At 39.5% G+C, this 16933-nt stretch overlaps 1 protein-coding gene and 1 long non-coding RNA gene across 3 annotated transcripts in view; one reads left to right on the top strand and one right to left on the bottom strand.

The window, feature by feature from the left end:
* The window catches only part of LOC117198519 (uncharacterized), a 57264-nt gene extending 41748 nt beyond the window's left edge, over positions 1-15516 (top strand). The window contains exons 2-3 of the long non-coding RNA XR_007471543.1: positions 11500-11639; positions 13166-15516. This is a non-coding gene — a long non-coding RNA (uncharacterized LOC117198519). The remainder of the gene's footprint in view (positions 1-11499; positions 11640-13165) is intronic.
* THEM4 (thioesterase superfamily member 4) overlaps positions 1-16933 on the bottom strand; it is a 39448-nt gene that overhangs the window by 7769 nt on the left and 14746 nt on the right. For both annotated transcript variants that reach the window (XR_004479711.2, XM_033415500.2), the window contains exons 3-4: positions 4337-4493; positions 3637-3747 (exon numbers count right to left, since the gene is read on the bottom strand). Coding sequence is in view for 1 of the 2 variants with exons in the window: in XM_033415500.2 (XP_033271391.1) it covers positions 3637-3747; positions 4337-4493 (268 nt within the window). In the remaining variant the exon portion in view is untranslated. The remainder of the gene's footprint in view (positions 1-3636; positions 3748-4336; positions 4494-16933) is intronic.

The raw sequence follows: 16933 nt of genomic DNA, 5'->3' as shown, positions 1-16933 counted from the left end.
CTAGCAGCAAGGTCATCCTGCCCACCATGAGAATACATGTGGAACAATCTAATATTTTTCTGGTCTTTAGCACTATTCTCCATTAAAAGGAATCAGGGATCTTTGTAGACTAGCTATTCTATGTCTTGGCACAGATGACCCTTACTGTTGTTAGAAGTAAAAGTAATGATAATAACAACAATGTTAATGATAAAAATAACAAGTAGCTAACACTTACTGAGTACTTGTTATGGGGCCAAATTCTGTCCTAGATGCTTTGCATGGGTTAATTCATTTATTGCTCACAATGACCCTATGAGGAAGGTATTATTATCCTCTTTTTAAAGATGAGGACATTGAAGCACAGAGAGGTTAAGTAACTTGTTGAAGGTCACACAGCTAATAAGTGGCAAAATGGGCATTTGAACCTGTTCCAATGTCTGTCCTCTTAACTAGTGATTATACTGTCTCTCAGGAGACAAGAGTACTTAAAAGCTAGCACAAGGAGTCAGATAGCACAAAGAGTCAGTCTAAAGAGACTTCTATCGGCCAAATGTAATATAAGCATAGAAAAGGGGGTGATAATTGTAGTTAACTACATTATGGAAAGTTCCTAATGATTCTCAAAAAAAGGAAAAGCTAGCTCAAGGAGTATAAAACCATAGCTATAATTCAAGGACAACTATGATAGGATAAGTTTAATTTTTTAAGCAGTTTACACATAGAGAAGAGTATTGACAAGTAAGTGTTTCTTCTATGAAGTATGTATCTGTCTTATATGTATTTTACTCTGTAGAAGTAGGAAATGGTAGACACAGAGTAAGGGGTGTGTACAGGTAAGGTTTGGGGAGGCCGTATTCAAAGAATTATGCTTACACACACCATGGCATAAGCAAACCAATAGTTTTCTTAGCTGTAAAGTGTGGGTAGAGGTATGTAGAGGATACCTATGTTCATCAAGGAGTCTTTCATGTGTTTGTCAAAAAGGCTTGAGAGTCTGCATGAACAAGGCAAAGACTTGTACAGCCCTTAGCATCTGCATCAGGACTGTTACCTCTTATGTTCCCCCAAAGTGTGTGAGGTGCAGGTGAGCTGACAGGTGAAAAGAATATTTATGCACATTCAGTGGATTTACATCCATGGATGTATGCCATTTGGGTGTTCAAAGTCCTGCATAATCTCCATAAGAACCCCCAATAATCCCCTCCTCCACACCAATAGGCAGAGAACTGTGAGGAAGCCAAACAATTCTGGAAAATGCAAGAATTATTCCCTTAACAAAATGCAAGAATTATTCCCCTAACAGAAAGGACTGATTACAGAAAAGAACCAGCTAGAAAGAAGGTGAATGTCTTGCCCAGTTGAATATCCCTGAAAGAAAACTACAGAGACACTTGTCCTATCTCCTGAGAGATGTTACCTCTGCCAATTAAATGAGATGCATTTAATTGTAGGTAATCAGTAAACCAAGGCAGAATAAATATGACTAAGACAAGTAGATTTAGATACTAAATAAGGGGAAGTACTAGGTTGTAAGGACAGGTGTAGATTTGGAAAGTCCCCCGACACAGCAAGGAATTCTCAACTCCAAGAGGAGCTCAGCCTCATGAATTCAGGCTCATGTTCCAATCATCTTCAAAGGCAAAATCCTGTCATATCAAGAATCACCAGGTTGACGGATTAGAACCTACAAATTTCGCTGATATGAGTTGATTTCTTTACAGTCTGACACAATTGCCATAAGCCTGGGGAGTTTATAAGAATGAGTTATTCTAACCTCAGGAAAATATAGGTATTGACAGCCTGAAGAAATTAATCAAACCCAGAATGAAAAAAATTTAATAGGCTAAGTGTAGCTGAAATAATAAGTTTTGTTAATCACTGAGATAATTTTGCTTAGAAAAAACTACCATACTAGGCTTGTTATTTTCTTTACTGAATTAGTTAAATCTGATTATGTTTTTAATTAATGCTTTAGTATTTAAAATAATTTATATTGTATTATTTATAAGCATGGATTTATTAATACGTCTGTGGTTGTGTTAGCTGCTGACAATGAATTTATTTGAGGTGATAGTGATAGCAGTTAAGGGACCACTTTCCCAATCTCCCTTAATGCTAATGAGATTAAATGGGTGTGCTGTGTAGTACTTCCAGGAAGTCTCTTTGAAAGAGAGAAGACAGCTCTTCCCCCCCTTCCTCAATCCTGCTGTGTAGGACATGTGATGATGGCTCTTGCTGTCACTCTGGACTGTAAAAAATGAGCTACAAAGAACCTGCATCTCTAGGAACCAGGGAGCTACCATACTAGATTTCTTTCACATGATAAATTTCTATCTTAAGTCATTTTTATTTTGAAGTTACTAATATTGGCAGCTGGGGAGGAGGAAGTTAAAGCATCTGGCCTCCAATTTATTCACTTTGTGTGTGTGTGTGTGTGTGTGTGTGTGTGTGTGTGTGTGTGTGTGGTGGGGAGCAAAGAGAAACACTCCTGGGGAAAAAAAGGAGGCAAGTGACACTGTCTAATTTTTTCTCAGTGGGCCTGCAGGTAAATAGACCAGGAGTTGGCAAACTATGTTTCACTGGCCAGCTGCCTGTTTTGTAAATAAAATTTTACTGGAACACAGCTATACCCATTTATTTATATATTGTCTGTGGCTGCTTTTGTGCTACAGTGGCGAGTTGACTAGTTGTGCCGGAAACTGTATGGCCTGCAAAGCATAAAACATTTATAGAAAAAGCTGTGATGACCCCTGAAATAAACTAATGATATTTGCTAGGGGGAAGAGTCCTTTTCTATAGAGTAGGATAGTAGCTCTGAGTAGGATATGCCTGGCTAAGTATTACTTAAAATATTCAATAAGTAAACCCACAATCTATGAAGCATGGCTCCCTGATGACTGCCACATAAGCCATACAACTCTCGGGTATAAAATGGAGATGTTCCTACATGCTTCCTACTGTGTGAAATAATAACCCACAGAACCTCATTTGGAGATCTCTATTGAACTCTGTTCTTAAACTCTGTTCTGCCCAATTGCTCTCTTTCTCTGTGCCTATGCCAGTATCCATACTATTTGACTTAGAGATATAGCTGCATAATTGAAGAATTAAATAAGCTCATGCTGAGCTTTGTTTTTGATGGATACCAAACTTTTCTTGCTGCCCTTTTACTTCTTTGTGCGAAGTTATGTAAAACTTACGTTTTGTTATGTAGTGGATGTTGGTGCTTCACTCAGATCCCCTTCAATTCTTTTTTCACCTTTGTTTTTTGGATATTTTTCTTACAGCCTGCTTTGCTCAAACACAGTGAGCAAGAAGTACCTGGGAATTTATAGTCCCCAGGATAGCCCTTATCCTATGATGAACGTGTGAGAGAATATGAGGACTCCAGCTCCCTTGCCTGAGGTAGGGAAAATACTGAGGCACACATTTCACTCCAGAGTTCCTTACATGATCAGGCTGAAGCTACCCTTTGCAGGACTGAGCGCCTAACCTTGGGTGGCTTCTTCCCCTTCCTTGTCCTTCTTCTCCTACACCCTAGATAGTTTCCTCTGGGAGTACTTCCTTTCTTGCATAGAAATCCTTTTCTCAGGGTCTGCTGCTGGGGAACCTGACTTACGACATCTAAGAAGCAAAGAATACCCATGACTTTACCTTTTAAAATTGATGTTGAGATTGGCAGTCATGACAATTCCCCCAGGTATAGCTGCACACATACCAACAGTAGCATCAATCATTGTTGCAATGGCACCTCCATGAAGAAATCTAGTTACAAGAGGAAAAGAGAAATGTGTTCACAAGTTCTGAAAACAGGCCCTTAAGAGAGAAAAATTATCCAAGCCTCCCATATAATCTACTTCTGAAAGTTCCACTTAATTCATGTTCAATGTACTGAATGTCAAATTATATCCATGTTCTCACCTTCATTTTGTTCATAGCATAACACTGTAGTATTTGTAACAAAGCCAGAACCTAATGATAACCAGGTCACAAGCAAGCAAAAAGCTAAAATCCAATTTAGAAAATTTATATTATGTTTTTATTAAACTAACTATACACATCATTGTTTAAAAATTTAGGAAATGAAGATAAACAGAAGAAAAAGAAATTAAAAATTATAAGGCTATCTAGTGACAAACCAATATTAACATGTTAATGATACTCTCTAAAATTATACTCTTTTGCCCTATGTCCTATGCTTCTGTCATTTAATAATTTACAGTAAACATCTATCCATGTCAATAAATATACATCTACATTACCACTTTAATGTCTTCATTGTAGTCCATGGATACAGGGCGATACTATAAGATAACAACCTCTTAGATCCACATTTCTAGGCTATAATTCTTACCCAGGTACCCCTTGCAGATAAGGACCTCCTTGAAACAAGCAAACTGTCCTTTTCTCATCATCATTATAGAATATCACATATTCAAAGCCCAGGCCATCTTCATAGCCTCTGGTGAAGAGCTGGGCCTGGGACAGTTGTTCTTTCACAAGCTTTGAGTCTGTAAGCAAATGAAGTGGATGGGCACATGAGAAACAGGTATGAGAAAAATACCATGACAGAGACAAATATCTGTACCCTGCAAGAATCACAGGTCAATGGATGATTGATTAAAATGCCAACCAGGTGCAAAACTGAAGGGGCTGGAAGGGTCCCAAAGAAACAGAATACAGGATCTTTGCTCCAGTGGAATTAGTCTAACTGGGAACATAGTAAAAATAAATGAAATCAAAACAAAGTACTAACACATGGCAATCATGAAATATAGTACATAAATACAAAGGGTATATGGAATAAAATAATAAGGTATAGACAGAAAGCCTTCTTAGAATAAGTGTGATTTAAATGAGATTTAAAGAAAATGAGTAATGTAACAGTAGAGAGGTTTTCCTTGCAGACGTGAGTTTAGCCTGAGCAGAAGATAGTTATCATACTGAATCAGAAACAGAGGCAGGTCAGCCCAGTATTCAATGTGATTATGACTCCTGAGTCTCCAACTCAGGGTTAGAACCATTAGGGCTCATGAAATCAAATTAGTGGGTTGTAGGCAGACTTTAAAAAGACAATGAATGCTTCACATATATCCTGGATAAGTACTAGTGTGCTCATTTAGATATGTTTTTTTTCAATTATACAACTGTGCACAAGTTGTGTGTTCTGGGTTGTGAGTCAAAATGTAGGTAACTTCAAAATAAAGACTGAAAGCTACTGCTGAGGGAAGGGCATGTTTGTCCTTTAATACCCATTTTAAGATTTAATTCCCCAAACTCTTAGCTTTCTTTCACAGCTCATCATGATTTGCCATGTATAACGGTGATTCTTTTATTGATACCAAATTTACATTTACAAACTTGGAAAAGGATATGAGATGAGAAGATCTGGGAGAAGTGGGGAGGACAAGGGAGGGTATTATTTAGGCCTTGAGCATCTGGGGGCAGGCACCCTGTCTCTTGGACTTTGTGTGCTCAACAACTGACAGATAGGCACATACTATATGCGCTCTAGCAGTGGTTGAGAAACTGAATGATTTGGAAGGCCAGACAAAGAAACTTAAAATTGAGAATCAGTCTTGTGGTACAGTAGAAAAGAACCTTGTTTTGGAAGTTGGGAAATTTTTCATGACTTAGCTTTGGCCTAGAATTTGCTCCCTTCTCCATACTTTATCCATACAGTGAGGAGATAAACCTAAATGACCTATAAGATCTGTTCCAACTCTAACACTCTGGGACTTCAGGATAAGATAGGCATCAAACCCTTCTAATGTTTTAGCTAGGAGTTCAAAATTTCTGGTTTAGATTACTAAACCTTGAGGTTACCTCATAAAAATGGGAAAAATAAAGATGGTGGGGAAGTCTGTTAGAAATGCAGAATATTGGGCTCTACCCCTGACCTACTGAAGCTGAACCTACATTTTAACAAGATTACCAGGTGCTTCATATCCATGTTAAAATCTGAGAGGAACTGATCTTTTAAGACATGGGATAACACTGAAGGTAGCAGAGGAGTAACATGATCAGATCTGAATTTTGAATCACTCTGCTAGCTGGACGAAAGGAGAGGGATAAGAAAGATGAGTGAGAAGATCACTGAAACACTATAAAATCACAATCACCCAACTTTTCTGCTTGTGGGGTGATTTTCTCCAGTTATGTTCAGCTACGTGAGGGCCTGTGCAAATAAGAGATGGCAGATGTTTAGATTCATCCAGGGCTGGGGTTTTCCTAGATAAGTACGCTACAGAAGTTCAGATAAAAGAAGGCTATGGGGACAATGAGAAAGTAGAGGACTCAATGAACTGAAGGTATTAATGAGGCCAAAGAATTTTTTCTGCGGGGACTTTGAACAAGTAAGCTGGAAGGAAAAAGGTTGTGGTCAGAAAAAGGATGTCTAAATGTGTGGATTTCGAGGTTGTGCACTTTCTGAAGATGATAAGGCTCACGATGTCCTCAGGAGTGCATTGCTGGGGCTGTGCAAAAGAAAGGTCATAGGTGATGAGAAGGTAAATAAACTGAGGAGCCATGGTGTGGATGGTGGGTTGCTGAGAATGGTGAATAGAGTTGGGTAGAGAGGAAAACAGTTAACCAGGTGCTGAAATACTCAACATACAGGGAAAGGTTGGTAGATGATAGCTACAAGAAGGGGAAGTTGAGGGTGATAAAGTCGGAAAAAGTGAGATGGTATAAACCTCAAAAGGAATGGGGGTTTTCTAAGAAGGAGGGGAAATAATAATTTGAAAGCAAGTATGGGTAGCAAGGAGGACCTCAAACTCCCCCCTCTTCTGAGAGGGTCAAGTTTCCGACAAGAGACGATAGTTAGGTTGGAGAAGGGATGAGCAGAAACATGTGGGAACTGAACCCTGGAAACTACTGACATTTAAGGAGTGGGTAGAAGGAGAAAGGGAAAATTGGTCAGAGATTTGTGAAAGCCAAGAGACAAAACATTTCAAGGAGAATGAGATTAACAGTTAGGTCCAGCACAGTAAGGGCTGAAAAATGCTCACAAAATACGGCAATTAGGTCGCTAGTGGCTTAAGTGAAGAAATTTCAGTAGAGCTATTAGAGTGGAAGCCAGATTGCACTGGGTTAAGGACATTCAATTAATTTTGTGATATGATAAATAGTTAGAATGGAATTAGTAACACAAATTACTAATTTCCCCCTTCATTTGTAAAACAGAGTTAATTCTTATTTCTCTCTATATTGGTGGTTCTATAAAGAAACTTATGAACTCTACCATTTTTCTTGGTTAAGGTAGTTTTATTTTTGTTTCATTCATTTCTTTGGCTGTGTTGGGTCTTCATTGCTGCACGGGCTTTTTCTAGTTGTGGTGAGCAGGGGCTACTCTTTGTTGAGGTGTGTGGATTTCTCATTTCGGTGGCTGCTCTTGTTGCAGGGCATGGGCTCTAGGTGCGTGGGCTTCAGTAACTGCAGCACATGGGCTCAGTAGTTGTGGTGCTTGGGCTCAGTAGTTGTGGTTTGAGGGTCCTAGAGCATGTGAGCTTCAGCAGTTGTGGCGCAAGGGCCTAGTTGCTCTGTGGCATGTGGGATCTTCCTGGACCAGGGACTGAACCCATCCCCTGCACCAGCAGGCGGATTCCCAACCACTGCGTCACCAGGGAAGCCCCTGTTTCATTCATTTCTTCAGCAAATATTGAAGTATTCAGCAAATACCATGAGGAAACTGAGGCAAAAAAAGGTAAAGTAACTTGCTCAAGGTCACACAGCTTTAAGTTGTAGAACCAGAATTTGAACCCACTCACTATATTTCAACCATGAAATTAGTTAAGTTGTCAGCTTTTGGATGGCCTCTAAAGGCGTGTGACTGCATGAGATTACCAACAGAGTTTAGGGAAGCAAGGAGTGCTAAGGATTGAGACATGGGGTGCCCTAACATTGTTTGAGGACAAGGAGGAACTGGCAAAAGAAACTAAAGAGGAAGAACCAGTGAAGTAGAAGACTGTGGTGTCCTGGCAGCCAAGTTCAAGGAGAAAGGAGTTATCAGCTGTGCCAGAAGCTGAGCAAGGTCATTGGTTAGGAACATGAAGGTCACTGGTGACAGTAGTTTTGATGGAGTGGTGGGAGTGAGAGTCTGCTTGGAGAGGTTTAAGAGAGACCAGGGAGAGAGAAACCCAGTTGTGGCATGTCTGTACACTGATGAGAAAGATCTAGCAGAGAGGGGTATCCTTAAGTAGGCCAAAGGGATAGAATACAGTGCACCAATAGAAGGCTTGGCCTCTCATAAGAGTATGGTCAGTTCATTCATAACAGGAAAAGGCAGAACATCAGGCACAGACGCAGGGAAGAGGGTAAATGAGGTAGGGGTTGCTTGGAAATTCTCTTCTGATTGCTTTTGTTTTCCGTGAAACAGGAGGCAAGGTCAGCTGAGAGTGAGGCTTGAGAAAAAGAAGGTAGGAAATAGTCATCTAGGAGAGCAGGAGAGTGAGTAGACGAGGGAACAATGAAATATGATTGTCAGGCAATGTTAAGGGCCTACTTGAGGTCATTAAAAAAAAAAAAAAAAAAAACAAACATTGGGCTTCCCCGGTGGCACAGTGGTTGAGAATCCGCCTGCCAATGCAGGGAACACGGGTTCGATCCCTGGTCCGGGAAGATCCCACATGTTGCGGAGCAACTAAACTCGTGTGCCACAACTACTGAGCCTGTGCTCTAGAATCCGTGAGCCACAACTACTGAGCCCACGTGCCGCAACTACTGAAGCCTGTGCTCCTAGAGCCCATGCTCCACAATGAGAGAAGCCACTGCAATGAGAAGCCCGTGCACTGCAAAGAAGAGTAGCCCCTGCTCGCAGCAACTAGAGAAAGCCCGCATGCAGCAACAAAGACCCAACACAGCCAAAAATAAATAAATAAGTAAATAAAATTAACAAAACAAACAAAAAAACATCATGGGAGTTCCCTGGCGGTCCAGTGGTTAGGGCTCTGTGCTCCCAATGCAGGGGGCACGCGTTCCATCCCTGGTCACAGAACTAAGATCCCGCAAGCTGCGTGGCGTGGCCAAAAGAAAAAAACAAAGAAAAAACCCTCCAAACATCACAATCCCCAAACGCCTACTAAAGGTATGTTTAGATGATTAAAAGACAATCAGTAAAATAAGAAATATCTGTATAAGCTTCATGCAGTCAGGAACCCTATGTATGTACTCAGGCTTGTTTCAGGAATACAACACTTTGCACAGCACAGATACTCAACAGATAGTTGTTGAATGAATATATAAGGGGCGTTGTGAATAAGAAAGCAAAAAGTCTTTACAGGCTGACTCTAAAAATGAAGAATGTATATATATTAGGTATATATATAAAGTTCTTCAGTTAGGCTCAGTAAGTCAGCCACATAGGTGCAGAAGAAGGGAGACAATTCAAATGAAAGACACAGGGTGTTAGCTGACTGTCAGTCAACAGTGTGACGTGGCTACCTACTTAGTGCTAATGTCTTACTCTGCATGGAAAGACCATAATTTGAGTTTCAATCTTAGTTCTGGGAAACATATACTAAGGATCTGAGAAACTGGAACATGTCCTGGGAAAAGCAACTAGGAATGTGAAGGAGACTGAAATACCCTCTGGGAAAAAAGCCAGAAAACAACAGAGAAGATTGGCCTGGCAATGAGAATTGGCAGGTACACAGGAGTGATATACATAGATGTGATTCCTAAATTCCAATATATATTGATATATTCTAATCCATATAAAATGATGCCAAATGAAAGGATTATACTTTTTCTGTGTGTTCCTAGATGGTAGAACTAACTGAATGGATGAAAGTACAAGAGAGATTATAGTTCAATATAGTTAGAGCTGTCCAAAATGAAAAAAGCACTGCAGTCCCAAGTACTCCATGATTGGAGGGGTTCAAATTAAGTCTAGATGACTGGCTGTAAGGTTTAAAATAGAAAGCAAGAGAAGACAGAGAAAGGTTAAGACTATAGTTGTAGCTCCCAAACCGTTTTCTATTCCAAAACAACTGAGGTTAACCTTTTGCAAGGAAAATTTACATTTATAAAGGAAATCTCCATTTGTATGGGTGTCTCCCTCTCAGTACCGGGAAGAGAAGAACAACTCTAAATCACAAGAGAATCTTTTCAATGGAGAAAGCAGCAACTTACATCTTTTCTTGGTAATCTCCTCACAACACCCCCTACCCCCAACACCCTCCTTTTGTCTTTAGCTGAAGATGGTATTTAAACTGGTGGTTTAGGACTTCCTGGTGGTACAGTGGTTAAGAATCCACCTGCCAATGCAGGGGACACAGGTTTGAGCCCTGGTCTGGGAAGATCCCACATGCCATGGAGCAACTAAGACTGCAAGCCACAACTACAGAGCCTGAATGCCACAACTACTGAAGCCCGTGTGACTAGAGCCTGTGCTCTACAACAAGAGAAGCCACTGCAATGAGAAGCCCATGCACTGCAACGAAGTGTAGCCCCTGCTCGCTGCAACTAGAGAAAGGCTGCGTGAGCAACAAAGACACAACGCAGCCAAAAGTAAATTAATTAACTAATTAATTAATAACAAAAAATAAACTGGTGGCTTAGGCTACCTCGGGGAGTTACTCACTTTTCCCTGGGCATCTCCCAGGTATACATGAGGTATATGTGCTAAAAAACTTCTGGTTTTTCTTTTTTCTTTTTTAAAGAAAGCAACGGGCAGAAAAGAAGACAGTCCACTGTTCCTCCCAATTCCTATATGAGGGATCTCCTTTTTTTTGTTGTTATTAAAGTGCATTTAGTTTTTTCACAACATGTATCACCATCTGACCTACTTGTTTTTGTTTTTTAGTGGTTTGTCTCTCATCACTAGAGTGTTCACTACAGGAGGGAAGAGATTTTAGGTAAAAAAAAAAACCAAGTAGAGCATCTTAAGCAGGTTCCCTGGTGTGTGTTTCTTCCCTTCCTTCTTATCTTTCTTCGTCCTACAAATATGTATAAGGCACTTACTATGTATCAGGTACTGTTCTAAGCACTGGAGATATAGTGGGGAATAAAACATACAAAAATCTCTGCCCTTATGAAATGTCAACTATGAACTGGTATTTTCCATTGGCACTTGCCATCTACCTCTGCAAGGATTAAATCATGTGCTGCTGCAGCTGCTGATTTTCAACACCCCCTGAAAGGAGTTCAGCGTGGAGAGCAGAAATGAGGCATCCTGTGCTCTGGGAAAAACTGGCAGAAAAGGTCTTCAGATAGTTAGATATTTTCAGGAGCCAATTTTATGAGCCCAATTCTTGTATCTCCTCATATCTAGAAAAGCACTAAAATCCTTCACGGTGACGTCTGCTCCTTGTGACTAGCAGTAACCTTCACTAGAGACTTGCTCGACTGCATGCATTCCCCCTCCACCAAAATCACATATATACTGATCATCCTCCCCTATCTCTTTGGAGCAGTTTTTCAGAGCTATCTGAAATGCTGTCTCCTGGGTTGCAGTCCTCATTTTGCCCCAAATAGAACTTAACTCGCAACTCTCACGTTGTGCATTTTTTTTTCAAGTTGACAGTTTTATGGCAACCACGAAGGGACCCAGAGTGGACTTCTCTCCTTCGCCTAAACTGTACGAGGAACTGGAGCCTTGGTACCAGCAGAGGCCCCTTACACCCATCTGCCTCCTTGGAGAGTCCAGATGAATTTGGGTAAGTCTCTCCTGGTTCTCAGATCTCCCGTGTTGGTTGATGATCCTGAGTTTTATTTGGTAGAGTAGCAAGTACCTGCCTCCTCCCAGTTGAAAGATATGGGGTGGGGGCCCTGGTTAAAAGATACCAGGGAAATATCCACCCAGTTGAAAGATACTGGGGGAGGCTCGGTTGAAAGATACCAGGGAATACTCACCCAGGTGAAAGATACTGTGGAGGGGGAGCTGGTTGAAAGATACCAGGGTTTGCTCAGTTGTAGGAGACTGAGTGGTCTGCACTGAGTAGTTAGGTAAGAGGCCGATCTGATGCTTTTCCTCAGTTCAGCTGCCTTAATAGAATTTGTCAAGATAAAAGTGAAGATATTACATGAGAGCTTTGCTCCGAAGAAAGGGCACAAGAATCCTCCCAGCCTGTTCTGGCTTTCTCAGTCGCCTGAGAAATTTACGGGAGTGGTGGAGGCAGGGTCCTCATGCCATGCAGTGATCCCATAGGGAAACCTACTCATTAATTAAAAGGCTTCCTCATCCAGGGGCATGCATAAGAATTGGCCATTCAGTGATCTGAGCACCCGCGGTGGCATTAGACCACTGAAGGGAGAAACTGAGACATGTTAAGAGGGCTGAAACAACTCCGGGGTGATGCCTAGAGGAGCTAAGCTCACAAGCAGCACACTGGCCCACCACACAATTTCACTAGTAAATTTTATCCCTGTCAAATTCAACTTAAAATGGGAGATAGAGCCTCTCTAACACAGAAACAAGGGGCATCAGAAAGCCAGCCTCTGACTAACACTCCAGGCAGGTTTATGTATGTACAAAACTCATATTTGCAAATACCTACTTAATTGGGGAAATATACCAAAGGAGATCTCAACCTAAAATGACCAAATTGGGGTTCTTTTGATATTTTAAAATTAATACTTTTGCACACACAGTTAGAAAAAAGCCAGTCATGAGATCAAACAGACTGAATGGAATGGTTACTTTGATTGGTATCTAGAAGCTTCTAAAAGAGGAAATGATAGAGTAACTTCTTTTCAGGAAACCAACAATTAATTACTTGAAACTATATCAGACCAACTTTTTAAAACCATTAAAAAGAAAGAAAAGGGGGTATCTATGAAAATTATGAACCTTCAATTGTGCCAGTTAAGTACACAATGCCAGTCGAAGGTTAACCAACCCCCATTTAATTCCCAACTAGTAGAGAAAGCTAGCTTGAAGGAAAAAAAGAACCTCAAAAAACAGAAACATATCTCTTCAGAATTCTGACCCTGAGGAACAAGTCCTACTAGGAGAACTTGATTTTCTCTCCCTGTGCCTTGAAACTAGGGCTCTCAGGAACAATGATCTTATATAGACCAGCTCTAAGTCCTGAGTCTGAGGAAAATACAGGGAACAAAGCCTTTAAAATTCTTTCTTATTCCAACTGTTAGTTATAAACTAGTGAGTTTTACATTTTGATATCTGATTCATGACTAAGTTTAGAAAATGAAGCTATATAGATCTCTCGTTGTGTCTCTCTAGATATATGTATGTCTCAGTATGTGTGTCCCTTTGGATAATGCTGCTGAGGTTAATTTGTAAATGACCTCTACTTAACTGGCTTAAGAAAAAGTAAGCACTGACATTCACAGAAAGATAGACAAGATGAAAAGGCAGAGGGCTATGAACCAGATGAAGGAACAAGATAAAACCCCAGAAAAACAACTAAATGAAGCGGAGATAGGCAACCTTCCAGAAAAAGAATTCAGAATAATGATAGTGAAGATGATCCAGGACCTTGGAAAAAGAATGGAGGCAAAGATCAAGAAGATGCAAAAAATGTTTGACAAAGACCTAGAAGAATTAAAGAACAAACAAACAAAGATAAACAATACAATAACTGAAATGAAAACTACACTAGAAGGAATCAATAGCAGAATAACTGAGGCAGAAGAACGGATAAGTGACCTGGAAGACAGAATGGTGGAATTCACTGCTGCAGAATAAAGAAAAAAGAATGAAAAGAAATGAAGACAGCCTAAGAGACCTCTGGGACAACATTAAACGCAACAACATTCGCATTATAGGGGTCACAGAAGGAGAACAGAGAGAGAAAGGACCCAAGAAAATATTTGAACAGATTATAGTCAAAAACTTCCCTAACATGGGAAAGGAAATAGCCACCCAAGTCCAGGAAGTGCAGAGAGTCCCATACAGAATAAACCCAAGGAGAAACATGCCGAGACACATAGTAATCAAATTGGCAAAAATTAAAAACAAAGAAAAATTATTGAAAGCAGCAAGGGAAAAATGACAAATAACATACAAGGGAACTCCCATAAGATTAACAGCTGATTTCTCAGCAGAAACTCTACAAGCCAGAAGGGAGTGGCATGACATATTTAAAGTGATGAAAGGGAAGAACTGACAACCAAGATTACTCTATCTGGCAAGGATCTCATTCAGATTCGATGGAGAAATCAAAAGCTTACAGACAAAACAAAAGCTAAAAGAATTCAGCACCACCAAACCAGCTCTACAACAAATGCTAAAGGAACTTCTCTTAAGTGGGAAACACAAGACAAGAAAAGGACCCACAAAAACAAACCCAAAACAATTAAGAAAATGGTAACAGGAACATACATATCGATAATTACCTTAAATGTGAATGGATTAAATGCTCCAACCAAAAGACACAGGCTCGCTGAATGGATACAAAAACAAGACCCATATACACGCTGTCTATAAGAGACCCACTTCAGACCTTGGAACACATACAGACTGAAAGTGAGGGGATGGAAAAAGATATTTCATGCAAATGGAAATCAAAAGAAAGCTGGAGTAGCAATACTCATATCAGATAAAATAGACTTTAAAATAAAGAATGTTACAAGAGACAAGGAAGGGCACTACATCATGATCAAGGGATCAAACCAAGAAGAAGATATAACAATTATATATGCACCCAACATAGGGGCACCTCAATACATAAGGCAACTGCTAACAGCTATAAAAGAGGAAATCGACAGTAACACAATAATAGTGGGGGACTTTAACACCTCACTTACATCAATGGACAGATCTTCCAGACAGAAAATTAATAAGGAAACACAAGCTCTAAATGACACAATAGACCACATAGATTTAATTGATATTTATAGGACTTCCATCCAAAAACAGATTACACTTTCTTCTCAAGTGTGCACGGAACATTCTCCAGGAGAGATCACATCTTGGGTCACAAATCAAGCCTCAGTAAATTTAAGAAAACTGAAATCATATCAAGCATCTTTTCTGACCACAACGCTATGAGATTAGAAATCAATTACAGGGATAAAAACATAAAAAACACAAACACATGGAGGCTAAACAATACTTTACTAAATAACCAAGAGATCACTGAAGAAATCAAAGATACCTAGAGACAAATGACAATGAAAACACGATGATCCAAAACCTATGGGATGCAGCAAAAGCAGTTCTAAGAGGGAAGTTTATAACAATACAATCCTACCACAAGAAACAACAAACATCTCAAATAAACAATCTAATCTTACACCAAAAAGAACTATAGAAAGAAGAACAAACAATACCCAAAGTTAGTAGAAGGAAAGAAATCATAAAGATCAGAGCAGAAATAAATGAAATAGAAACAAAGAAAACAATAGCAAAGATCAATAAAACTAAAAGCTGGTTCTTTGAGAAGATAAACAAAATTGATAAACCATTAGCCAGACTCATCAAGAAAAAGAGGGAGGGGACTCAAATCAATAAAATTAGAAATGAAAAAGGAGAAGTTACAACAGACACTGCAGAAATACAAAGCATCCTAAGAGACTACTACAAACAACTCTATGCCAATAAAGTGGACAATGTGGAAGAAATGGACAAATTCTTAGGTATAACCTTCCAAGACTGAACCAGGAAGAAATAGAAAATATGAACAGACCAATCACAAGTAATGAAACTGTGATTAAAAATCTTCCAACAAACAAAAGTCCAGGACCAGATGGCTTCACAGGTGAATTCTATCAAACATTTAGAGAAGAGGTAACAATCCTTCTCAAACTCTTCCAAAAAACTGCAGAGGAAGGAACACTCCTAAACTCATTCTATGAGGCCACCATCACCCTGATACCAGAACCAGACAAAGATACTACAAAGAAAAAAAATTACAGACCAATATCACTGATGAATATAGATGGAAAAATCCTCAACAAAATAGTAGCAAACAGAATCCAACAACACATTAAAAGGATCATACACCATGATCAAGTGGGATTTATCCCAGGGATGCAAGGATTCTTCAATATATGCAAATCAATAAATGTGATACACCATATTAACAAACTGAAGAATAAAAACCATATGATCATCTCAATAGAGGCAGAAAAAGCTTTTGACAAAATTCAACACCATTTAGGAAAAAACTCTCCAGAAAGTGGGCATAGAGGGAACCTACCTCAACATAATAAAGGCCATATATGACAAACCCACAGCAAACATCATTCTCAATGGTGAAAAACTGAAAGCATTTCCTCTAAGATCAGAAACAAGACAAGGATGTCCACTCTCACCACTATTATTCAACATAGTTTTGGAAGTCCTAGTCACGGCAATCAGAGAAGAAAAAGAAATAAAAGGAATACAAACTGGAAAAGAAGAAGTAAAACTGTCACTGTTTGCAGATGACATGATACTATACATAGAGAATCCTAAAGATGCCACCAGAAAACTACTAGAGCTAATCAATGAATTTGGTAAAGTTGCAGAATAAAAAATTAATGCACAGAAATGTCTTGCATTCCTATACACTAATGATGAAAAATCTGAAAGAGAAATTAAGGAAACACTCCCATTTACCACTGCAACAAAAAGAATAAAATACCTAGGAATAAACCTACCAAGGGAGACAAAAGACCTGTATGCAGAAAAGACACTGATGAAAGAAATTAAAGATGATACAAACAGATGGAGAGATATACCATGTTCTTGGATTGGAAGAATCAATATTGTGAAAATGACTATACTACCCAAAGCAATCTGCAGATTCAATGCAATCCCTATCAAACTACCAATGGCATTTTTTACAGAACTAGAACAAAAAATCTTAAATTTTGTATGGAGACACAAAAGACCCCAAATGGCCAAAGCAGTCTTGAGGGAAAAAAATGGAGCTGGAGGAATCAGACTCCCTGACTTCAGACTATACTACAAAGCTATAGTAATCAAGACAATATGGTACTAGCACAAAAACAGAAATATAGATCAATGGAACAGGATAGAAAGCCCAGAGATAAACCCATGCAC

The sequence above is a fragment of the Orcinus orca genome, chromosome 1, assembly GCF_937001465.1.
Source record: "Orcinus orca chromosome 1, mOrcOrc1.1, whole genome shotgun sequence".
In the NCBI taxonomy this organism is placed as follows: domain Eukaryota; kingdom Metazoa; phylum Chordata; class Mammalia; order Artiodactyla; family Delphinidae; genus Orcinus; species Orcinus orca.
This window is presented reverse-complemented; position numbering and strand designations above follow the sequence as displayed.